The following is a 24,680-nucleotide window of genomic DNA, read 5'->3' as shown; positions in this document are numbered from 1 at the left end:
TGGGGCTCACCCCAACATGAGGAACTGCACTAAAGGGTCACCGCAGCATGAGGAAGGTTGAGAACCACTGTTGTAAACATTTTTATTTGCATATTAACTTGAGCCCTCTCTTAAATTGCAAAGGGGCCATCCATCAAAGTAGACAGAAGACAGTGGACAGAATCCCTCCTCTGTCCATTTCCCTTTGCCAGGCTGTGAGCACTTACGATACATAGCGAGAAGTTAAAACACCATCTGGGCAAGCAAGCCCCATGGACTTCTTTCTTTACATTCTTTGAGATGCTATATTCAGTATCAAAAAAAACAAAAAACAAAAAAACAAACAAAAACAAAAACAAAAAACAAAAAACAAAACAAACAAACAAAAAAAAAAAAAAAACGAACAATGTATTAAGAAATCAAGTGTCTACAGCTATACCACCCTAAAAAACGAATGGTCTCATCAGATTAAAAACAAGATCATAAAGAGGGTCATGGAAGGCAGGCTTGGTGGTATGTATGTGCCTTTAGTCCTAACAGAGGCAGGCGGATCTCTGTGAGTTCGAGGCCAGCCTGGTCTACAGAGTGAGATCCAGGCCAGCCAGGACTACACAGAGAAACCCTGTCTTGAAAAAACAACAACAAAAGAGGGTCACTAGACCGGATGTAGCGGAACACACCTGCAGTCCCAGTGCTTGGACTCCTAAGGCAGGGGACTACTGTGAGTTCGAGACCAATTACAGATGGAGTACCAGGCCGGTGGGGCTGCATAGAAAAACCGTCTCAAACAAAGAGGGGGGATGGAGGAGGAAGGTAGAGAAGGGGGTAAAGGTGTGGGAGGTGCTGCAGCCTCTGCAGCCCCCATTTTCAAACTGGAAGTAGAAGGAGCTGCAAGGGAAGGAGGCACCCTATCAGCTCACACAGGGCAGCAGGGTGCGGGGACCTGGGTTCCCCTCACAGCTGTTCCTCTTGCTCTCTGTGTTCCATCTCTGCTCTAGCCTCAGCCCTCAACACCCTGAGGCTCCTAGCCTCACCTGCCCTGGGGACTCTCTTGGGCAGGGTTGGCAACCGGGGAGTATGCCAGAAAGCCCTCCTGTGCTTGCGAAACCAGGAGAAACGTCCTGGGGTCTGGAACCTCACTGTCTTTACCTGCTTCCGGACCCCAGATCCCGAGACTGTTCCTAGGGTAACCGAGCCAGCTGAGGCTCCCGCTATAGCCTGAGGTCCAGCTTCCTCCCTCTGGTCTGCTGGGGCCTCCACCCTCTGATTTTCTGCAGCTCCAGTCCCTTGGTTAGCTGGGCCCTCTGCCCTCTGACTATCTATGGCTTCTGCCCTCCGGTCAGGTAGAGCTTCTGTCCTCTGATTAGCTGCAACTTCAGACTCATGATTATCTGGGGCCTCTGCTCTCGGACTAGCTGCAGCCTCTGCCCTCGGTCTAGCTGCAGCCTCTGCCCTCGGACTAGCTGCAGCCTCTGCCCTCGGGTTAGCTGCAGCCTCTGCGGTTGGGTCAGCTGCGGCCTCTGCCCTCGGACTAGCTGCAGCCTCTGCCCTCGGGTTAGCTGCAGCCTCTGCCCTCGGACTAGCTGCAGCCTCCGCCCTCGGGTTAGCTGCAGCCTCTGCCCTCGGATTAGCTGCAGCCTCCGCCCTCGGGTTAGCTGCAGCCTCTGCCCTCGGACTAGCTGCAGCCTCCGCCCTCGGGTTAGGTGCAGCCTCCGCCCCGCGTTCAGCTGCAGCCTCTGCCCTCGGTCTAGCTGCAGCCTCCGCCCTCGGGTTAGGTGCAGCCTCTGCCCTCGGACTAGCTACGGCCTCTGCCCTCGGGTTAGCTGCAGCCTCTGCCCTCGGACTAGCTGCAGCCTCTGCCCTCGGACTAGCTGCAGCCTCCGCCCTCGGGTTAGGTGCAGCCTCTGCTCCGCGTTCAGCTGCAGCCTCTGCTCCCTGGTTCTCAGCAGCCTCTGGGGGTCCCCCAGCTGTCGCCTGAGCTGGGGGTGGCGCCTGCCCCTTCCTGCACCTCCTCAAGGAGACCCACTTGATCTTGGGCTTCCAGCGTCTGGTACCCAGTGTCTGGTCGCTCCCATCGCCTGCGTTTCTGGGGCTGTCTTCCCGACTAGTGTGGCTGCTTCTCAGTTCTCCAGTCCTTTCAGCTGCGATGGAGGCCTGCTGGGCCTCGCCCACCTCGGAGCCTGATCTGGGCGCCCAGCCCTTCACCCTCTGTTTCAGCTTCCCCCAGGACACCTGGCTGACATACTCCCGCCATCTGTCGGCCTTGGACGGCCGGGGCCCCAGGTTGTCCTCAAACATGGGCACTGGCAGATTGACTCGGCGACGTGGAGGAGGCGCGCTGGGTTTCTTCTCCCCACGGCGGAGGAAGGCCTCTACCAGCTCCTGATCATCCTCGCTCTCCACGTCGCTGCCCAGGAATTTGCTGCCCAGGTAACTGACCGGCATTTTGCGCACCTTTCTGGTCCCCTGGGAGCCCCCGTTGCCTTTGACTTTGGAGGTCTCGAAGTCACTCAACTCGCTGTCGCTGGCGTTGCTGCTGTCATAGGTGCCTACGACCAGCCGAAGTGGGGGAGTGACCATCTGTGGGACTCGCCTCACTCGGGGGGGCTCCTTGGCTTTTTTGGGGGGCTGGGGTGGGTGTGGAGTGCTCTTTTCTATGATTCGGGCCACGTCTTCCAGGGTGCGGCCCTCCTCCTGCAGAAACTGGATCAGCCGCTCCCGAAACTCAGCTTCCTTGGTAGCGGGCTTGGAGATGACTCTCCACACGCCCCCAGCCAGCCGGACCTCCCGGGGAATGAGCAGATAGTCCACATCCTCCCCAATCTGCAGCATTCCCACCGTGGAGTCCGACTCTTTGCGGAACACCTTCCCGATCTTCTTAAAGGTGCCTACGGGCCTTAAGGCCTCCACTAACACGTCCAGATCGACATCTTTGCAGACATCAGGGACACTCCAGAGGATCAGGCAATCGGGGGAGGGGAGGAAACCCCAGGGGAACCAGCCCCCCACGTGGCTTTTCTCGAGAGTCTTTAAGATCTCCAGAGTGGACTCTGGGGTGGGGGGCAAGAAGCCCAAACAAACAAACAAACAAACAAACAAAACTCTAAGCTTGTAGTCTTGGGGAGGAGGCAGGGAAGGGTCCCAGCAACTCTGCTCATGCAGGGTGTCACCTCCCTGAAATTTTCTCCGCAGGCGACAAGTCCAAGTTGGGTTTCCCCCACCCCCTCGGAGTTATAGCGAGCGATTTTCCAGGATGCTTACGTGAACTGAGGCGCCGTCAGTTCCGAGGCTCAAAGCTCTGTCCAAACTGGAAACGCCAGTGTCCCGGCTCCAAACTGGGGCCGCACGGCTCCGATCGCTTCTCCCTTGGCCCCGACACCCCAAGTGCCTCCGAAAGTGTGTAGTAGGACTCTGCAGACAAAGGCGGATCAGCGTGGCCGTTCAATATGGCGAGGCGCTTAAAGGCCTCCGCCCAGCCCCGAGGAGGGTCTCCCGCCCCTAGGCAGGCTGCCACCCGCTCTAGGCTGACCTTGCTCGCAGTCTGTGGCGGAGCTGAGAGCTGCAGGAAGTTTCTGGGCGCCCTCCCCTCCTGGGTGAGGCCCACCTTCTCCTTCTCATCTTACACTCTCAGCCTGGGAAGACTGGCAGCGGAGCTGTCCACTCCTTTCAGGGGAGCCTTCCTCTCCTCCCCACAGAGGTGTGCCCGCCCCCCAGGGCCTCTCTAGGGCCAGGGCTTCCCATCTCAGCTGCCAAAACCCACGTCATCATCTTTCCTCCCACCAAAAGGCAATGGGTCTCTAACCTGCCATCCTCGACGTGCACGGCTAAGAAGTGCGTCCGGCGATAGCCAAGATCTTTTGAAGGCCATTGCAATGATCGGGATGGGACCAGAGAGATGGCTCAATAGTTAAGAACATAGACTGCCCTTGCAGAGGACCTGGCTTGAGTCCCAGGACCCACATGATGGCTCACAAACCTCTGTAACTAACTCCAGGTCCGGGGGATCCAACACCCTCTTCTGATCTCTGTAGGCACTGCACACACGTGGTGCACATACATACATGCAGGCAAGACTTTCGTGCACATAAAAAAGGGACCTGCAAGATAACTCAGTGGGTAAAAACATTTGCCATGCAAGCCTGACAACCTGAATTCAATCCCTGATACCCACATAAAACCAACTCTACCTGAGCTCTACACATACAGAGAGAGAGAGAGAGAGAGAGAGAGAGAGAGAGAGAGAGAGAGAGAGATTATACATATATGCAAATGCATACACAATGATAGCATTTTATTTTCTTAAAAATACAAATACATCTTTAAGATCGCAGAGATGCCGTGGTACCCATAGTTACTAACTTACTATGTATCCCACATGGCCTCGAACTTTCTGTGATCCTCCTGCCTGCCTCAGTCTCTGAGTACCGGCCTTATGGGCATGGGCCACCATACCAGGATTAGAGATAATGTTTTCAACAACAAAAGCCAAGTAAAGAAGTGACTTTAGAGGCTGGAGAGATGGCCCAGCGGCTAAGAATACTGGCTGTTCTTCCAAAGGACATGGCAGCTCCCAACTGTCTGTTACTCCAGTTCCCAGAGACCTGACACCCTCACACAGACGCACGTGCAGGCAAAACACCAATGCACAATAAATAAATAAATAAATAAATAAATAAATAAATAAATAAATAAACAAACAAACAAATAGATAAATAAATAAATAAATAAATAAATTTAAAAAGTAACTTTAATACCAATATAAAAACATACATCAGACATGGGGTGCGCGCTTGTGATCTCAGTTCTTGGAGGCAGGAGGATCAAAAGGGTGTAAGGTCATTCCCAGCTACAAAGAGAGTTCAAACCCAGCCTGGGCTACAAGAGACCCAGTCTCAAAAAAAACCAACAATCTTGAGGGCTAGAGAGATGACTCCTCCGCGGTGAAGGGCACTTGCCGCTCTTGCTAAGGAGCTGGGTTTGGTTCCCAGCACCCACATGGTGACTCACAGTCACCCCAAACTGCAGTCACAAGGGATCGGGCACGTCCTGATCCCTACAAGAACCAAACATGCACAGACTCGGGCAAAACACTCATGCACAGAAGTCTTTAAAAATTAAAGTAAAATAAACGCCTTGCGATTGTATTGAACTCAGGAAGACCGTGGAGGCAGATCATTAGCAATGACGGAGCGGGGGAGGGAGAGAGAAAAAAAGAAGTGGCAGGAGAGGCTGTTACAGGCTGGGGGCGAGGAGCGGGTATCGCGCCTGCAGCTTCCCCTGGGTCAGGGGACCACTTCCGCTCTGCCTGCTTAGGTGACCGCTCCCCTTCTTCACGTGACTGCATTCTAGCGCTCAGCCCTCAGCCCCAGTGACTACCTCGGTAGACTAGCAATCTCCAAGGCAACCAGGCTTGCCTAGGGGCCCTGACTGAGCTTAGTGGAGAGGTTGGGAGCTTCCACAGAGCACGTAGAGGCAGCCCCTCCTCTGGCCCCTCCTGGCTTCCTTAGGCCTGTTCCCCAAAGCAGAGATGCTTTGAAGCGGAACGCCAAAACCGCCCAGGGACACCGGCTTTAATAACTGTGGCACGTGATGAGTTCGAAACCTTGAGGTTGAAGATTTAGCTCTGTCAAGGAGCATTTAACTAGCAAGAACTAGACTGGCATTATAAAGAATCCCAAATCGGCCGGGTGGTGGTGGCACAGGCCTTTAATCCCAGCACTCAGGAGGCAGAGGCAGGCGGATCTTGTAAATTCTATACTATATATAAACTATATATACGTATGTGTGTGTGTGTGTGTGTGTGTGTACACACACACACACACACACACACACACATACAGTAGAATTTTCCTTTAGGCCACCAGCTCCCAAATAATGACACAGAGACTTATCAATTATGAAAGCTCAGCCTATAGCTTAGGCTTGTTCCTAACTAGCTCTTTTTTTTTTTTTTAAAGATTTATTTATTATGTTCATAGTGTTCTGTCTGCATGTATCCCTTCATGCCAGAAGAGGGCTCCAGATCTTGTTACAGATGGTTGTGAGCCACCATGTGGTTGCTGGGAATTGAACTCAGGACCTCTGGAAGAGCAGTCAGTGCTCTTACCCTCTGAGCCATCTCTCTGGGCCCAAGCTCTTTTACCTTGACTTAGCCTATATTTTTATTAATCTGCATTCTATCACATGGCTTTTACCTCTATCACTTTCTGTGTGCCTGACTTGTTACACATTTGACTGACTTCTCTGCCCCTCTTCTTCCCAGAGTCCTCTCTGTCCATAACATATAGGCAGACAGACGCTCTACCACTGAGCCACATCCCTGCCTCTCACTAGGGGATTCTAGGCAAGGGCCACATCAGGCTGGGTGATTTAAAACACCCCCAGCAGAAATGACCAGAAACTGGCAATTTTTATAAGAATATCAAATATCTGGGATTTTAATTTCTAAGTGGTAGAGCCCCTGCCTAGAATCCCCCAATGAGGAGCTGGGGTCTGGCTCAGTGGTAGAGCCCCTGCCTAGAGTCCCCCAGTGAGGAGCTGGGGTGTGGCTCAGTGGTAGAGTGTTGGCCTATAGGAGACAAGGCCCTGAGTTGAGGTCAACCCCCAATAATAATGATTGAATTTAATAACATTGAGGGGCTAGAGAGATGACTCAGAGGTTAAGAACACTGGCTGGTCTTCCAGAGGTCCTGAGTTCAATTCCCTGCACCCACATGGTGGCTCACAACCATCTGAAATGAGATCTGGCTCCCTCTTCTGGCCTGCAGGGCTACATGCAAACAGAACATTGTATACATAATAAATTTTTTTTAAAAAGAAAGAATTTAATAACATTGAAAGCTGATATTCGGACAAAAGTATGCCAGAGCACTGCGGGCCTGTTGTGTGTAGTTTGCAGATGAAGGAACCTGAAGAAGTGAGTCATTCTCCCTTCAATATGAGGGTCACTGAGCTAGAGAAGCTTAGCAGGGGAGATTCTGGCTGTCCCTTCCCTCTGTCTGCCTCAAGGCAGGACATAAATCCTCCACCAGCAGGAGACAGCTGAGATGGGCTAGGAGCAGAGGTGAGTCAGCCAACCATCCCTCCCTCCTGGTATTCTCATTCCATTGCTCCCCTTGGGGTCCCTGTCTGTCTTGTCTTGCTCTGGTTGTTCTGGGGCCCGGGGTGTAGACAGTGGCAGGAGAGCTGTTGCCTGGCGTGAGAGAGACCTGGGCTCCATCCACTAGCAAAACAAAGACCTGAGGGTTCTTTGTTTCCAAAGTCCACAAAGTATCTTGCTTTGCTCACTGCCTTTGGGATTCCCTTTCTCATGAGGATCCCCAGACACGTAACTTTAAGAAGAAGAAAAATGTTCATTTCTCGAATCTTTCTTGTTAATTTGGTTTTAGAATGATCACAATCACAGAGCCAGAGTTCTCGAAAGAATCAAGGGTGTGGCTCACTGGGATTCCAGCTCTTGGAAGGCAGAGAGGATCAGTTCCAGGATATAGAGACCTTGTCTCAGAAAAAATAAAATCATAATAAGGGCAGGCGAGGCAGCTCAGCAGGTACAGGCACTTGCCACTAAGCTTGAGTTCAACCCCCAGGACCCACACACCATGGGAGGACAGAACCAATTCTCTGTTGTCCTCTGACCCGCCCATACACACACAAATAATTACTATTTTTTAAAACAAATAAAAAGAACAACGTGGAGAAAGGTGGCTTCTCTTTTTCTCTTCAGGGACCTATTTTGGGTCTGGGGGGGTGGTGGTCATTTGTTTTTTGTAGCCCTAGGTGTCCTGGAACTCCTTATGTAGATAGACCATGCAGGCAGTGAACTCAGAGAGGTCCTCCGGCCTTTGCCTCCCAAGTGCTGGGATTAAAAGAATGTACCACCATGCCTAGCTTGAAGGATAGAACCTGTCACTGTTTTATGGGGTTTTTTGTTTTGTTCTGTTTTGTTTTGTTTTGTTTTTGTTTTGCCTGTGTGTGTTTCCTTTTTTAAATTTCTAAACAAAATTTATTTTACATGTATGAATGTTCTGCCTGCATGCATGTATGTGCACCACTTGTCTACCTGGTACCCAGAGGGGATAGAAGGTGGCAGTGGGTCTCCTAAACACAGTGACAGATGCGATAAGTCATCATGTGGTGCTGGGACCTGAACACAGATCCTCTGGGAGAGCAACCAGTGCTCCTAACAGCCGAGGTTTTTAAGTTTTTATGACAGGGTTTCATGTAGCCAAGGCTGGCCTTAAACTCATCCTTCAGTCTTCCCAACACTTGTTTTTATTCTAAACAGATTGTCCCACCTTTCACCTGAGCATTGGAAAACAGCCTGGGGGCCCCGGGAGCCAGCCAGGTAGAGGGAAACTTTGTGCTGTTTCATGTTCTCTCAGCCCACGGCATCAGCTAGCAGCTCTTCTAAAAATTATCGGGCAAAACTCATCAAAGGAGTTTGGGGAATTTAAAAAATAATCTGTGTGTGCGTGCACAAGAGAGGGTGGGGGGAGGGAAGTGCACACACATGTATGAGAACAACTTGTGAGAATCTGTTCTCTCCTTCTACCATATGGGTGCTGGGGATCCCACTCACATCATCAGGCTTGGCCAAAAGAGTCTTTATCTGCTTAACCATTTTATTGACCCACTCTTTTTTAAAAAAAAAAAAAAAAAATTTATTTATTTTTATTTTATGTGCATTGGCATTTTGCCTGCATGTACATCTGTGTGAAGGTGTCAGAGTTTGGAGTTATAGACAGTTGTTAGCTGCCATGTGGGTGCTGGGAATTGAACCCGAGTCCTCTGGAAGAGCAGTCGGTGCTCGTAACCACTGAGCCATCTCTCCAGCCCCCATTTTTTTTTTTAAGCAACCAGATCATTTTGCCAAAGGAAGTCTTATGTGGCTCCCTCAGCTCCTCCAGCATACCCAGGGCACACTGTGGTTACTTTAGTGTCCATGTATTTCATTAGTTTATATTTATACAGTAGAGTACCGACCACAAAGAACAAAGAAGGGTGGACCCGCCTCTTAAATGGGGTTGTGGGGAGGGTTGTTGTAATTCACATGGGGATTTCTGCCTGACATCTGAAGCATGGGCACAGCTAAGTACCAAATGTCACTGTCACCCAGCAACAGCCTGCAGTCACCTGGTCCCAACAACCTCCCAAAGGAAATGGCCTCTGGGTTCTGGATTCGTGGGCAGCGTTTAATAACAGTCCACATCGCTTGTCATGGGCACAGTGGCCATATGAGAAACACCAGGGAACACGTGCATGCCTCAGGCTGCAAAATGAGAAGAGAGAACTGTCACATTCTCCTTTATTATGCAGCCATTGTGCCCTGATGTTAAACAGCATGCATCAGACAGACGTGCTGGAGCCAGTGACGCATCTGCGTGAGATCAGCCTAATGTAATCATTAGCAAAGACTCGCGGTGTTCTGAGAGTGGGAACTCCAGGACCAGGACTGAGAAGTTAATGTGGAGCCAAGAACCTCTGTTTGTTTGTTTGTTTGTTTTTGTTTCATTTTGTTTTCAGGACAGGGTCTCTCTGTGTTATTCCTGGCTGTCCTGGAACTCACTTTGTAGACCAGGCTGGCCTCGAACTCAGAGATCCTCCTGCCTCCGCCTCCTGAGTGTTTGGATTAAAGGCATGTGCCACCACCGTCCAGCAAGAACCTCTTCTTTATCTAAAATTATATTTATTTTGTGTGAGTGCGTGCGCACGCTGGGGTGGGTGCACATGCCGTCCATGACTCTCAAGTGGAGGCCTTCCACCACGTGGGACTTGGGGATCAAACTCAGGCGGTCAGGCTCTGCAGCAGGCCCCTTTACTGGCTTCATCATCTCAACAGCCTATAGAGCCACAGGCTTCTTGGCCACGGATTTGTAAGAAGTTCGAAAGTGTTTGTGGAGAAGGCAGGGAAAGCTCTAGCCCGCCAAGCATTGTACTAAAGAAAAGGATGTTGAGGCTGGTACCAGATAGAGCCAGTTTGGGAAATAGATAGAAACCAGTGTCTTCGTTTGAGATTTTAGGTTATGTCCACCAACTGAATTGGAAAACTCCCTTTGGTGTCTTGACATTTGCTGAGATCATACAGAGACAGGTGTTTCCGATGGCATGGCTTCCCAGATGGGAACAGAGACAGCCTTTGGCTCAGGCGGTAAGTAGTAACTTCCAAGAAATCAAAAAGGGGGGATGGAAAAGTCACAGGTAGACCTGTGCGTACCTGGGCGTGGTGGTGCACACCTTTGATCCACACACTTGGGGGGGCGGGTATTTGCAGGTGGATCTCTGTTGGTTTGAGGCCAGCCTGGTCTACATACTGCGTTCTAGACCAGTCAGGGCTACATAGTTTTGTCTCAAAACAAAATTAAAAATGAAAATGATATATCTGGTGCCCATCACAGTACGACAACACCAAGGGAAAGATAGGGGAAGGCTCCTACTATAAAGCCAGCACTTGGGAGACTGAGGCCAGAGAATTGAGTGAGTTTGATGCTAACAGTTTGATGTTTTTGTCCCCAACCAAGATACGGGAGTCTCAACGTTATAAGATAGTAGAAAAGTCAGCACAGAGGCATAGGTGGTGAAAGCCTGTAATTCCAACCCTAGAGGGAGTGGGGCAGGAAGATCATGAGCTAAATAAAGGCCAGCCTGAGGTATGCAGTAAGTTTCAGATCAGCACAGGCTGCAGAGCAAGACTGTCTCAAAACATTACATTTTTGTGTGTACATAAATCACATTTTTAAAGAAGAGGAGGTTAATTTATGTAATGTGCATTGGTGTTTTTGTCTGAGGGTGTCAGGTCTTGGAGTTACAGACACATGTGAGCTGTCATGTGGGTGCTGGGAATTGAACCCAGGTCCTCTGGATGAGAAGCCAGTGCTCTTAACCATTGAGCCATCTGTCCAGCCCCCATAAATTCCATTTCTGAAATGCAGTTTTCCTGGAGCCCGAGTAGATGCCTGAAGTAGTAGAAGTTTGTAGGTGTCCCAAAAGAGACACTCTCTCCACCCATCCACAGCTGAATTTCACCATTTGTTCTTGGGGGGGGGGGGGGGTCCCTGCAGGTGTCACACAGGGAAGCGAACTGCTCAAAGAGATGAGAATGAAAAAACGGGTGCAGATTGACTTCATTCTGCATCAGATTTCGGGGAGTCTATTGACAGGCAGTTTATTCACAAGGTATTTAAGCCCAGTAGAATTTGAGGGAAAGTTCCCCAGTATAATACAACCCCCATTGCACAAGGAGGTGTAATTACATCGAAACTCAGCTCAGGGTACTGGAGATAGGCTACCTGTACTAACTTAAGGGCCTAAGGGTCTAGCCTGGTCTCAGTCATACAGAGAGCATCGAGGTCATTGGGCTTTTAGCCACTTCCAATACTGGTTCTGGGAGTTGGAGGAAGCTCTGACTATAAGGGTCATTTCGAATACTAGCCCCTCTGTCCTAGATGGAGGAGCTTGCTATGGCCTGGCCCAAGAGATAACACAGCTCACCAGGCTCCTAGTCACCTCCAAATCTCAGCTTTCTGGATGGAAGAATGGGCTTTTCACCTTTCCCATTGGAAAGACAGTTCTGTGTGCTTAACATTCCAGGGTTCTCTGGATCTGCGGGCTCGTGGACCTTCATGCTATGTTCCCAACATTTTCCCTCTTCTCCACCCTCACGTGATTCTCAGTTTATAGACCTAAGGAGGACTCAATTATTATTTATTGGTACAAAATCCCATGTAGCCAAGACTGGCCTTGAACTCTTGATCTTCCTGCTTCCACCTCCCAAGTGAGGTTCCATGAGCCATCATGGTTGGCTGTGTGTGTGTGTGTGTGTGTGTGTGTGTGTGTGTGTGTGTGTGTGTGTCAATGGAAAGTCTGGGCTTTTTTTTTTTTTAAGAATCTCTCTTCCCTCCAAAACACGATTCTTGGATTTTAATTTGGGGAGACCTACATGCTTATCTCAGGTGCCAATGGGGGTTGAAGGGTCTCACTCCTAACCCTACTTTCAATAAGGGAGAGTTGCCATGCATTGAACAGTCACAGCTTTTTAGGGATATATACGGAACAGTAAAGTCCTCAGTGAAGCCAGTGGGGAGCCCACGTCAACCGTGGTTTATAAACTGTCTTCAAACACCAAGCCTCTGGCAACGGCAGAATAACCTTTGTTCCCAGCCAGAATCTTCACGAAAAGGTTCTTCCGGGGTCAGCTCTGGTTTTGGCAAGTCTAGCAAGACACTTCCAAAAGCTTGCCATCCTGGATCTTCTCTTCAGGCAATGGTTAGCAGGCAGGCACCTGTCCCCTCGGTGGTTGCTATGGCAACAGTCACATGCACAGTTATGGATTTGGTTCCCTCTGCAGGGGCTGGTCCTACTGGCCTCCAGTTGCTAAAGGTCTTTTCTAAGTCTCTGGACCCTTCTCGATCAGAAGTTGCTCTCCCTCGCTCCAGCAATACCCCCCCCCCACACACACACACTTTCATGTTCTCAGATGTTACCCACAATTCCCCAAATACAGAATTAGAGCCATGATGGCAAGGGCAAACATCATTAACTGTGTCCTGTACTTGGCACATGGCAGATGCTCAGGAAAATTCTGTTGGTTGAATGAATGAAGTTGCCCTACACTCTACCATATATGACTCCTCAACTTTATCTAAATTTACTAAAACGAAAACTTCGCTCACTTAGATGTGTATCCAAGTAACGCCGTTATTACTCATAATAATTACACAGACAGGGATTTTTCATCCCTCTTTATTCCAAGATCCAAGTACCATTCTGGGATACAGTAGATATGGAATAGACATATGCAGAGTGAATGAAAGAGAGAGAGAGAGAGAGAGAGAGAGAGAGAGAGAGAGAGCGAGCCCACACTCAACAGAACGTTAGTCAAACCCACTCAGCTGCAGTCCACAAGTTCACTTAGATGAAAGTATCAGGCTCACACTGTAGTCATGGCTCATTAACAAAGAGTTTGCCCAGAATCGCCGAGTGAGGGGGCTGGCTGAATGGTTTCCTGATAGAGCACTTGAGTAGCATGCTCAAAGCCCTAGCACAATTCTTAGCATTGACCAATATAAATAAGCTTTCTTCACGAAGTCAAACGCCGCGCGGAACGTTCGGATGGTACTCATTCTGACTCAGAAGTCACCCACTCGCGGCCCATCACCTCCTATCCACATGCACTCTCAAGTGCCAGAATGCTATGTGCCCTCCCACAGTCACCCCGTACCCACTCAGGTGACTCCCACAGTCACTCCGTAGCCACTCAGACGACTCACACCCTCCCTCCGCCCCCCATACACACTCTTCTAACACCACCTCACAGCTTCTCAGAAGCCTGCTGTCGGCGCCGACTTTTCTTGTTTTTCTTCTTGCCCTCTTTCTCTGGGTCCTCGAGAGGGGGCATCCCATGCCCCTTGGTGGCGGCCCCCTGGTCTGCATGCTCCCCCTGCGGAGACGGGCAGCACTTCCTGGAAGGCAGCTCTCCAGGACCCATTATGGTGGGACCCAGCTCCCACCAGAGGACGAGGGCCACGCCCTCTCCCGTCCTGCCCTCTCTCCGCAGGAACAAATTGAGCTTGCTGAGGAATCCGACGCCCTGCCATTTGGGCATGTAGATCACTCTCCACATACCGCCCTTACCCTTGATCTCCCTGGGAACCACGTCGTAACTGAGGTCCTCTGCCAACCTAATAACAGCTGCCTTGGATCTATCTTCCTCGAGAAAGGCCTTCCCAGCCACTTTGAACTTGCCTAGTGGTTTCAGGGGGTCCCATATGATGACTTCAAATTCCTGGTGGCTACAGTCTTCTGGGATCCCCAGGACCATCAGGGACTTGTAACTGTCTACCTCCAAGGCCTGGCATCCATGTTCTAACAATACAATGTCCTGGACTCCAAATACCATCTTGCCCAGCTCCTTGAGGCGGCTGTGCGCGCACTCCTGCACGGTGGAGCTCCCTTGAGAACCCATGGAAGGATCCAGGGTGCCGAGAGGCTTTGGGAGGATAATGTGAAAACAAGGCCTCACGGGTGAGGCTACTAAAGACCAAAATGGTCCAACTTAGTCAAGGGGAACCCAGCCTTCTTTTTTTTTTTTTTTTGAGCTGAGGATCCAACCCAGGCCTTGCACTTGCTAGGCAAGCGCTCTACCACTGAGCTAAATCCCCAACCCAAACCCAGCCTTCTTCAGCCTGCCGCCTCTGAGCTCACTCTTGGAAGTTCCTAGGGACTCAGGTTGGCCACGGAATTGGAGCTGGGTGGCCGTGGCTCCCAGGTCCTGGGCAAGGGCGCTCCAAGGAGAGTTTGATGACGCAGACTCTGCTGCACTGCCGGGTGCCTTGACAGTCTCTGTGGACCCCAGACCGCTGGTCTCCCTGCTGCTGCTGCACCCCTAATTGAGTGTCGTGAGTGGCAACTTGGCAAGTTGGAGCAGCTCACCTCTCACTGCTGGCCCAGAGGTTGCCCTCACGTGCCCTGTGACAGAGTTAAAGACCAGGAAGTGACGATGGTGGAAGCGGCATTGGCTCCGGCAATGACGTCATAGCTCCCCGCGTGCACTGTGGCTCTGCGGTCTCCATGGCAACCGCTAGACCATCGCCTCTGCCATTGGCGGGTCCTGCTGCATTAAAACCAGAGATCAAGGCAAAGAAGGGTCATTACAGGAAGCGAAGGGTCAGCTCCTCTCTTCCTTTCTCTGGCAGGGCGTGGGCAGGGGGACAAGGAAGATACAAAGTAAGCCCGCAATGTGGTTTGGGTTCAGAAAGTTAGGATATAGCTAAAGAATAATGGCAAAGCTGGTAAGGACACAGATGCCAGCTGGAAGTGTACCCACGGGCCAATTCAGAGAATTTGAGCGTCGCTTTGAGGCGTCTTTCTTTTTCATTCATTCTCTCTGTCTCTCTATATCTCTCTGTCTCTCTGTTTCTCTATCTCTGTCTCTCCTCCCACCCCACCCCCCAGACATGATCTCATATCTCCAAGGTTGGTCTTGAATTCGTTATATAACCAAAATTTTGGACTTCTGACCCTCCTGCCTCTGCTTCTCAAGAGCTGAGGCTACTACATGCACACAACACCATGCCTGGCTTATTCAGCTCTGGGAATGGAACCCTAGGGCTCCTAGTGGCCAGGCAGGCATTCTGCCGAGATACACCCCAGCCCAAGCATTAATGTTAAAAGCAACAGATTGTAACAGACTGATACTCCCTGAATAAAATAAGAACAGTTGGATGCACATAAATAAACACATGTGGAAAGTTATTTTCAAGTCTTTCTATTTTTTATATTTATGTTTTATTATATTTATATATCTATATAGATATTATATTTCTTTCTATATCTATTTATTATATATTTATGTTTGAATGTTCTGCCTGTGTGTATGTCTGTGTACCACATGTGTGCCTGGTGCCATGGAAGTCAGAAGAGGACGTATGATTCCCCTGGAACTGGAAATACAGTTGTGAGCTGCCCCTCAAGAAAACTTCCAACTGAACTCAGATCCTCTAGAAAAACAGGAAGTGGGCCTGGAGAGATGGCTCAAGGGTTAAAAGCACCGACTGCTCTTGCAGAGGACCTAAGTTTGGTTCCCAGCACCCACATGGTAGCTCACAACCACCTGTAGCCAAAGGTGGTGGCATACACCTTTATTCCTAGCACTCAGGAGGAAGAAGAAGGTTGATCTACGTGAGTTTGAAGCCAGCCTGGTTTACATAGCCTGATCTACACAAGCAAGCTCCAGTCCAGCCAAGGCTACATAGTGAAATTGGCATAAAATAAATATTAAAAATCTAACTACTTCTAACTCCAGGTTCAGAGATATAATGCACATCCTGGTCCCTTTAGGCAACCACACAGGTACACATACATATGTACACACACACACTTAAAAATAAATCTTAAAACATTTAAACATAATTGTACTGTATATAAATTGATTGTTTATGTAACATGGGAAGCATAGTGTGAATCTAGTCCTGTGAGCACACTTCCTTTCTCTAATTCCAAAGACGTTGGGTTGGGGACAGGGCTCAGCACCAGAGCATTTGCTTAGTACCTTCCAGGCCCTGACTTCTACCCCAGCACTGCAAAGGTCACACCAAAAGAGGGTGGGAAGGGACTGGAGAGATAGCTCAGCAGTTAAGAACACTTGTTCTTGCAGAAGACCCGGGTTCAGTTCCCAGCACCCACATGGCAGCTCACAACCACCTGTAATTCACATCAAATAATGTGTGTGTGTGTATATATAATACACACACATATATATAATATATGTGTCTTTTTAAAATTAAGTAAAAATAAAAGCACATGTACTTATAAAAGAAGAGGATTGGGGGACAGAATTCATCTACAATATTCTTCTATACAAGCTTTGTGTGTGTGTGTGTGTGTGTGTGTGTGTGTGTGTGCATGCCACATGTGTGCAGGTCCTCTAGGAGGCCAGAAAGGGGCGTCAGACCCCCTGAAGCTACAGGTAGTTGTGAACTGCATGACTTGGATACTGGGAACTGAACTTGGGTCCTCAGCACGAGCAGGAATCATATTTAACCCATACGCCATCTCTCCAGCCCCATTTTGCTTCATTTCTATGAATAGCATTCTGCATTGTAACCCAGAGATACATTATCCTTCAAAAGCGAAGTAAAAATGCTGACCCATAATATTTGCTATTGGGTTTATGAGTCCTTGGCACTCACAGGCATGTCCCTGGTTTTATTAGGCACATTCCAAATTGAGAAGCCAGCAACAGAAGGGTTCATTTATTTCACAGACTGATGTTTACTGAGAAGTTACCTTTCGCCAGGCTGTGGGTGACGTGCTGAGCATACATGAGTGTCCAGATGGGACAAACTATGCATTTAGGAGCCCAGTCTCGTGGTTATGGCAGGCTAGCTCTGTCTGTGTACAGTGTGGGGGGAGACGAGAGTGTTTGTCGAGGAGAGACGAGACCCTGTGTGGAGTGACTAGAATACACTGGTTGGGCTCAGTGAGCCTGGAACACATTTTGACGTCATTTAGGGGGTGGTGCTGGCTTCACTCTAGCTACTCTGGGGGAGTTAACACTTGGGACATTGTCCTTATTCTTTCTAGTAGCTGATGAGTCCACTGTCTTTCCAGGCATACAATCCTCTCACCTCTAGGTATCACAGACATGTCTCCTCCTTGCCAATACTTATGCTGTTCTTTCTCAGGTCTAATGATGAGCCATGCTTCTTGAATCTTTTACCTTTGGGTTCAAAGTTGGGGATCTCAGTCCAGCTTGAAAAGCCTACTGTAGCCACACCATGATTACAGCCAAAGGGGCTGTGTTGGTCCAGTCTATGTTGCTATAACAAAATATCTGAGGCTGGATGCTTACAGAGGAAAGAGGTTTTGCTGTTGTTTGATACAGAGCCTTACTGTGTAGCCTAGGTTAGCCTGGAAATTGTGACCTGAATGACTTAGTCTACAGAATGCAGGAATTACAGGCATGTACTATCATACTTGGCAGGAAAGGGGTTTTTGTGTGTGTAGGGGCTGGGGGTGTGGCTCAGTGGTAGAGCCCCTGCCTAGAACCCCCCAGTGAGGGGCTGGGGGTGTAGCTCAGTGGTAGAGCCCCTGCCTAGAATCCCCCAGTGAGGGGCTGGGGTGTGGTTCAGTGGTAGAGCCCCTGCCTAGAATCCCCCAGTGAGGGGCTGGGAGTGTGGCTCAATGGTAGAGCCCCTACCTAGAATCCCCCAGTGAGGGGCTGGGGGTGTAGCTCAGTGGTAGAGCCCCTGCCTAGAATCCCCAGTGAGGGACTGGGGTGTGGCTCAGTGGTAGAGCCCCTGCCTAGAATCCCCCAGTGAGGGGCTGGGAGTGTGGCTCAATGGTAGAGCCCCTGCCTAGAATCCCCCAGTGAGGGGCTGGGGTGTGGCTCAGTGGTAGAGCCCCTGCCTAGAATCCCCTAATGAGGGGCTGGGGTGTGGCTCAGTGGTAGAGCCCCTGCCTAGAACCCCCCAGCGAGGGACTGGGGTGTGGCTCAGTGGTAGAGCCCCTGCCTAGAATCCCCCAGTGAGGGACTGGGGTGTGGTCAGTGGTAGAGCCCCTGCCTAGAACCCCCCAGTGAGGGACTGGGGTGTGGTCAGTGGTTGAACTCTTGCCACATATACAAGGCCCTGGGTTCTATTCTCAGAAGCACAAAAAGGAAAGAAGAGAGAAGGCAGCTGGAGAGACGGCTGTGGATATCGCTCTGTGTAAATAAGGTTCTGATTGGCCAGTGGCCAGGCAGGAAGTATAGGCGGAACAAGAGAGTAGAGAATTCTGGGAAGTAGAAGGCTGGAGGGAGACACTGCCAGCCGCCGCCATGAGAAGCAACATGTAAAGACACTGGTAAGCCACAAGCCATGTGGCAAAGTATAGATGAACAGAAATGGGTTAATTTAAGATAGAAGAAGTAGATAACAAGAAGCCTGCCACAGCCATACAGTTTGTAAACAATGTAAGTTTCTGTGTGCTTTCTTGGTTGGGTCTGAGCGACTATGGGACTGGTGGGTAAGAGAGATTTGTCCTGACTGGGCCAGGCAGGAAAACTCTAACTACAAGAGACGGCTAAGCCACCCCCCTCAGATGGCTCACAACCGTCTATAACTCCAGCTCCAGGAGATCTGATGCCTTCTTGTGGCTTCCAAGGGGGCATGTGTGTGTGTGTGTGTATGTGTGTGTGTGCGCACACACACACTTAAAGAATACAATTACTAATGAAGGAAGGAGGAAAGAAATGAAGGAGTAAAGACAAAACCTTGTAAAATCAGCTGAATGTGGTGGTGCACACCTTTAATCCCAGCACTTGGGAGGCAGAGGCAGGTGGGTCTCTGTGAGTTCGAGGCCAGCCTGGGCTACAGAGTGAGTTCCAGGACAGCCAGGGCTACACAGAAAAACCTTGTCTAGAAGTTATTGGCACGTCATGGGAGGTATTTTATGTCATGGAGGGAGAGGGTATGGGGAGAGGAATGGAAATGGCCCAGGCTCACGAGATTGGGGCTCCCATGGGGCTGGAGAGATGGCTCAGTGGTTAAGAGCACCAGCTGCTCCTACAGAGGCCCTGAGTTCAATTCCCAGCAACCACATGATGGCTTACAACCACATGTAATGAGATCTGGCGCCCTCTTCTGGCCTGCAGGCAACATGCAGACAGAACACTATATAACAAAGAAAGAAAAGAAAGAAAGAGAGAGAGAGAGAAAGAAAGGAAAGAAAGAAGGAAGGAAAGAAAGAAAAGAAAAAAAGGATTAGGGCTCCCACCTCCTACCTCATGCCCTATCACATAGAGGAGGGAGAATCAAGAAAGATGGCTGTGATTGGTGGTTGTTTTTTTATGCTTTTGCAGGCCTGCCACCCAGCTCCCAAATAAATTACTCATGGAGGCTTATTCTTACTTACGAATGTCCAGCCCTACGTTGGCTTTTTTTCTTGCCAACTTTTCCAAACTTAAATTATCCCGTCTACCTTTTGCCTCTGGGATTTATCATTCTCTTCTGTAAATCTTCCTCTTCCTCCGTGGCTGGCTGTGGAGCTGGGTGGCTGGCCCCTGGAGTCCTCCTCCTTCTCTGGCTCCTTCCTCTCCCCCCCCCCCCCCCCCCGATTTCTCCTATTTATTCTTTTGGCCTGCCAGCCTGGCCTATTTCCCTCTCCTGCCTTGCTATTGGCCGTTCAGTTCTGTAATAGCACATCAGGTGTTTGGGTTTTGGCTTTTTGTTGTTGTTGTTTTGGTTTGGGGTTTTTGGTTTTTCCGAGACAGGGTTTCTCTGTGTAGCTTTGCGCCTTTCCCAGAACTCACTCTGTAGCCCAGGCTGGCCTCGAACTCACAGAGATCCGCCTGCCTCTGCCTCCCGAGTGCTGGGATTAAAGGCATGCACCACCACCACTGCCCGGCAGCTAGTCCCATTTTGAGAATGAGGGAACAAGCACAGAGAGGGAGAGGGCTTCGGCTAAGACCACACAGCCGGCAAGGTCAAGACGACCCTCTGACGCAGAGTTGCCCTTGAGGGTTGGGGCTGGCAGAGGCACACGGAGGGTCAGAGGGTGGGAGAGAGGAGGCTCAGAAACCCAAAGCTTGGTAGGAGGGAAAGGTTTTGAGGTCTGAGGCGGCTCCCAGGACTCCCAGATTCTGGCGGGTTTCTTGGCAAGGGGCAGAGAACGGCTTCTGTCAGGAAGGGAACCACCGAGACTGACAGGCCTGGCCCTTCCCCAGCCTCCGCTGCAGCTAGCCCGGAGTTATTCTGGCTCCTGCTGCTGGGTGGCCCACGTGGCCTTCCCAGCGGGCACCTGGCAAACCGGGCCCTCAAATGCAGGCTGGGTGCGGGGAGAGCAGCGCCTGGAAGGGGTTTTCAGGCTGGCATTGGAAGGAAACTGGTTGCTCACAAGGAACTTCGCTCAGAGTGTCCCCGCCCCTCACCCCCTGCTCTCGCCCCTCGGGAGGGGGGTTAAGCAGGGGCGGGGAGGGAGGAGCAGGATTAAGCCCTTTCCATGGCCCCTGGGCCTCAGAAGCTTCTGGGATCCAGGCTTCAGAGCAGGCAGAATCGTTGAGGTAAAGGGTTCTCTGCAGGCTGGGTGAAGCTCCAGGATTTGGCAAGGGGAGATGATTCTGGGTTTTGTTTTTTGTTTTTTCTCTCCAACCATGTTATCACAACATCCCTGGGAAGGCTTAATTAAGGCAAGAGGGTTGGGTAAGGGCACCAGGAGTAGAAGGCCAGCCAGACCGTGGAGGAGGGGGGGGGGGGGACGGAGGAGACACTGCAATGTGGCCTAGGTGGGGGAGTGGTTGCCTAGCACGCAGGGAACCCTGGGTTCCGTCCTCCTCCTTGCATTAACTTATAATGGTGCACACCTGCAATCCTAGTTGCAGGAGGTGGAGGCAGGATCATCAAGGGTTCAAGGCCATCTAGGGAGTTTGAGGCCAGACTCAGCTAGAGTAGAGACTATATCAAAATGGAGAGGAAGAGGGAGAGTGGGAAGAGAAGAGGAGGGAGGTGAGGGGAAGGATGGAAGAGAAGGGGGGAAGGGAAGAGAATGGAAAAAAGAAGAAAAAGGAGGAAAGGATCTGTGTTGGTTTGAATGAGAATTCCCCCCATAGTCTCATATACTTGAATGCTTGGTCCGGAGTCTACGGAACTGTTTGGGAAGGATTAGGAGGTGTGGCCTTGTTGGAGGAGGTGTGTCACTGGGGAGGAGCTTTGGGGTTTCAAAAATCCAAGCCATTCCTAGTTAGCTCGCTCTCTCCCTCTCCCTCTCCCTCTCCCTCTCCCTCTCCCCCTCTCCCTCTCTCCCTCCCCCTCTCCCCCTCCCTCTCTCCCTCTCCCTCTCTCCCTCTCCCTCTCTCCCCCTCCCTCTCTCTCCCTCCCTCTCCTTCTCTCTCCCTCTCTCTCTCTCCCTCTCTCTCTCCCCCCTCTCTCTCCCCCCCCTCTCCCTCTCCCTCCTCTCCCAATAAAGCTCTAGAAAGGTAACCATGGCTTATGACTCGTCACCAATACCTCCAGCACTCTCCTCTGTCGACGTGGCTGCTGCAGGCGGCGGCCAGCCACGAGTGCGGCAGTGCGGCCGCTTAACCAATGGGCATATGACCAACAGAGTTTGGAACCAGAAAGTTTCCCCCTAAGTTCAGTTTCTCAACCTGAAGTTAGGAGTGATTGTGAATGGAATGAAAAGTTGATGCAGAGTTGCATCTAGAGGGCTGACCGTGGCGACCGGTACAGGCTGGGGGTGGGGTACTTGAGAAACAAAAGCTGTAGTCATCTTCAGAATGGAGATAAATTGTGTGTGCCTCCAACAAACATTTAGTGTAGATCTGCTATGCTCTAGGCAACATTGTGAGCACTACAGATGTAACATGAAGAAGACAGCATCCGTGAGGGTAGACCCCTGCCTAGAATCCCCCAGTGAGGGGCTGGGTGTGGCTCAGTGGTAGAACCCCTGCCTAGAATCCCCCAGTGAGGGGCTGGGGTGTGGCTCAGTGGTAGAGCCCCTGTCTAGAATCCCCCAGTGAGGGGCTGAGTGTGGCTCAGTGGTAGAGCCCCTGCCTAGAATCCCCCAGTGAGGGGCTGGGGTATGGCTCAGTGGTAGAGCATTTACCTAGCTTGCAGAAGGCCCTGAGTTCTAGCCCAGCACCATACATATAAAAAAAAAAAGTAACTATATTTAATAATTCATTATTTCATGTAAGCCATTAATATTCACATATGAATAAGCATGCATAGACAGACACATGAAAACAAACATATTTATACTATGTACATACACCCAAACATATGTAGACACATAGATGTAAACATGTATTTATGCAATGCATGTATATATACATAAACATAAAGAGATGCATGCTGGTTTATACATAATTTTTTTCTCTTTTGGAAGGAAAATGAGAACCACTGTGGTCATTGGCTTTGGTGGTATATAAGAGACAAGCAGAGGGGACACTCTGTAATTTCAGTTCTGTACTGTTCAAGCGCATAATGCCCCATGTTTCTTATTTCAAAATGTCTCCATGTGCTATTTTGGCAATGAGCTTAAGGGTCACTTCTTGTGTTTATCTTTTTATGGCTCCTTTTAAAATAAAGACCAAGCCACATGACCTAAAAATAAAACATGGAGAAGCCAAGACTGCATTGTATGTCACAGCCACGGTGAATCTTTCTTTCTCTTTTTTCTCCTCTTTCTCCAGGTCTAACATGAAACGTTTCTTTCATGTGACTTCTTGTATATTTGTTGGGAAATAAGGCCCGGAGGACCTGGCCAGGACATCTCCTCCCGCTCCCCAACAGAAACACGTCCTTGCCTATGAGGCTGTCCAAGCCAGCAGCTGCCACATGGTAGACATTTCTCCCTGTCCAAGAATGGACGGAGGGTCTGCCAAGGATGCCCTCACCCTCCAGGATGTAAGAGCAATAGAACGGCATGACATTGTGCGATGGGTGTGAACACATGGCCTGCTGCTCTAGAGGACGTGCTCCGGCCAGGGTGATTTCCCTTGTAAGTGAGAGGAGATTTTATTTTCTATTCAGAAATACATATTTTTTTTTTATTATTATTCCCCACTGTGCCACTCTTGAGTTCTTCAGGATCTGAGGGACCAAGCGAGAGTCGGCATTTGTCTGAGTGCTGGAGCAAAGAAGGATGGTACTGAAACAAAGATGGGGTCTTGGGGCTGGAGAAATGACCCAGCAGTTTGGAGCACTGGCTGCTCCAGCAGAGGACTTGGGTTCAATTCCCAGAACCCACATGGCGCACACAGCCATCTGTCATCCAGTCCCAGGAGATTCAATGCCCTTTTCTGGCCTCTAGAATCACCAGGCCCGTCCAGAAATACATGTAGACAGCTACATACTAAATAAATAAAAACTGGAAACAACGTCTCACTGTGGAACACATGCTGGCCTCTGCTACACAGGGAGATCCTCCTGCCTCGGTTCTCAAATGGAGAAATGATAGGTCTGTGGCACTGTGCAGCCAGGATCCAGGAGAGTCACTGTATCCAGGGCAAACATTAGAATGTAACAGTTGTTTCTCACTGTGTCTAGGGTAAGAATAGAATGTATTAGTTTGTTGAAGGTACCTAGGCCTTGAGCAGTGATTGTTTCTCATGATTTATAGAGTTGTTTTTCCAGGGAGGTTTTTTTTATCCTTTGTATGGCCTTGGTCACAAGACTATCCAGGCACACTTGAAGGTCTTGCATTATTGGCTACTGTAGCAGAGTACTCAATAAGGACTAAAGGTTGGGGGTGTGACGATTTCCTTCAGAGAACATTTAGCATGGATCAAAGGGGCTTTGGTATGAGGAACTTGTATTCCAAACACAATCTTTGTGTACAATCGACAAATATGCTTCTGAACGGAGGTCTGAGGTTCAGTTCACAGAAACTGTTCCTCCCTGCCTAAAATTACCTTCTGGGGTGACTCTCCTTTGAATGGCCCCCACAACACAGAATACTGACCTAATTCCATTAAAATAGTCAACCATCCTAACTACGTAACACTATCAATTAAATATGCCTTCGTACTCAGCCCACCACGGGACTTAGCTTACAACCTAATCATTCAAATTTTAAATGTTATTTATTTGGCAGCACACACACAAAGGTACAATATGGAGGTCAGAGGGCAGCCGGAGGAAGTCTGTTCTCTTCTCTCCTTCCCCTGTGTGGGTCCTGGGGCTCAAACTCAGGTGGTCAGGCCTAGCAGCAAGCACCTGGATCTGCTGAGCTATCTCACCAGCCCACTGATCATTTGTTATCATTACAATGGACAAAACGCTGGGGTCATGGCTCACACAAGTAATCTTCAGAAGGCAGATGGAGGCTGCTGCAAGTTCAAGGTCAAGCTGTGCTACATACTGAGACTGCCTCCAAACAAAAACAAAATAACAATAGCTGGGCATGATGCTGCATGCCTTTGATGCCCATGCTGTGGAGGCAGAGGCACACAGAACTCTGTGAGTTTGAGGCCAGCCTTGTCTACATAGTGAGTTCCAGGACAGCCAACTTTTATTTTTAAAAAGTAGTAATTTTTGTTTGAGACAAGGTCTCTCTACATAGCCTTGGCTGTCCTGGAATTCACTATGTGGTTCAAAGTTGCCAGGCCAACTTTGAACTTACAGCGATCTGGCCTGCCTCTGCCTTCTGAGTGCTGGGATGAAAGATGTTTGGTCCCATACCCAGTGTACATTTTTATTCATTATTGTGTGTGTATTTGTGTGCAT

General features: G+C 49.8%; 2 protein-coding genes across 3 annotated transcripts; both read right to left on the bottom strand.

Annotated features, from left to right (window-relative positions):
* Positions 1-583: 583 nt before the first annotated feature.
* Positions 584-3,841, bottom strand: Ccdc8 (coiled-coil domain containing 8). 2 transcript variants are annotated; one of them, XM_036193965.1, is made up of 2 exons: positions 3,782-3,841; positions 584-3,390 (listed from the first exon to the last, which is right to left on the bottom strand). In XM_036193965.1, exon 2 carries the CDS (start codon positions 2,809-2,811, stop codon positions 934-936), a length of 1,878 nt encoding a protein of 625 aa, XP_036049858.1. In that variant the 5' UTR covers positions 2,812-3,390; positions 3,782-3,841; the 3' UTR covers positions 584-933. The 2 variants fall into 2 exon arrangements, with proteins under 2 accessions (XP_036049858.1, XP_036049850.1); XM_036193957.1 differs by lacking the exon at positions 3,782-3,841 and adding an exon at positions 3,509-3,655.
* A 9,434-nt stretch (positions 3,842-13,275) lies between these two features.
* Positions 13,276-14,047, bottom strand: LOC118578674 (paraneoplastic antigen-like protein 8C). The gene has a single exon (XM_036179821.1). The coding sequence runs from the start codon at positions 13,937-13,939 to the stop codon at positions 13,286-13,288; it is 654 nt and encodes a 217-aa protein (XP_036035714.1). The 5' UTR covers positions 13,940-14,047; the 3' UTR covers positions 13,276-13,285.
* Between the last annotated feature and the right edge of the window lie 10,633 nt (positions 14,048-24,680).

This window comes from Onychomys torridus, chromosome 1 (genome assembly GCF_903995425.1).
Source record: "Onychomys torridus chromosome 1, mOncTor1.1, whole genome shotgun sequence".
Taxonomy (NCBI): domain Eukaryota; kingdom Metazoa; phylum Chordata; class Mammalia; order Rodentia; family Cricetidae; genus Onychomys; species Onychomys torridus.
Note: the sequence above shows the minus strand (reverse complement) of the source record. Positions and strands in the feature narration are given on the sequence as shown.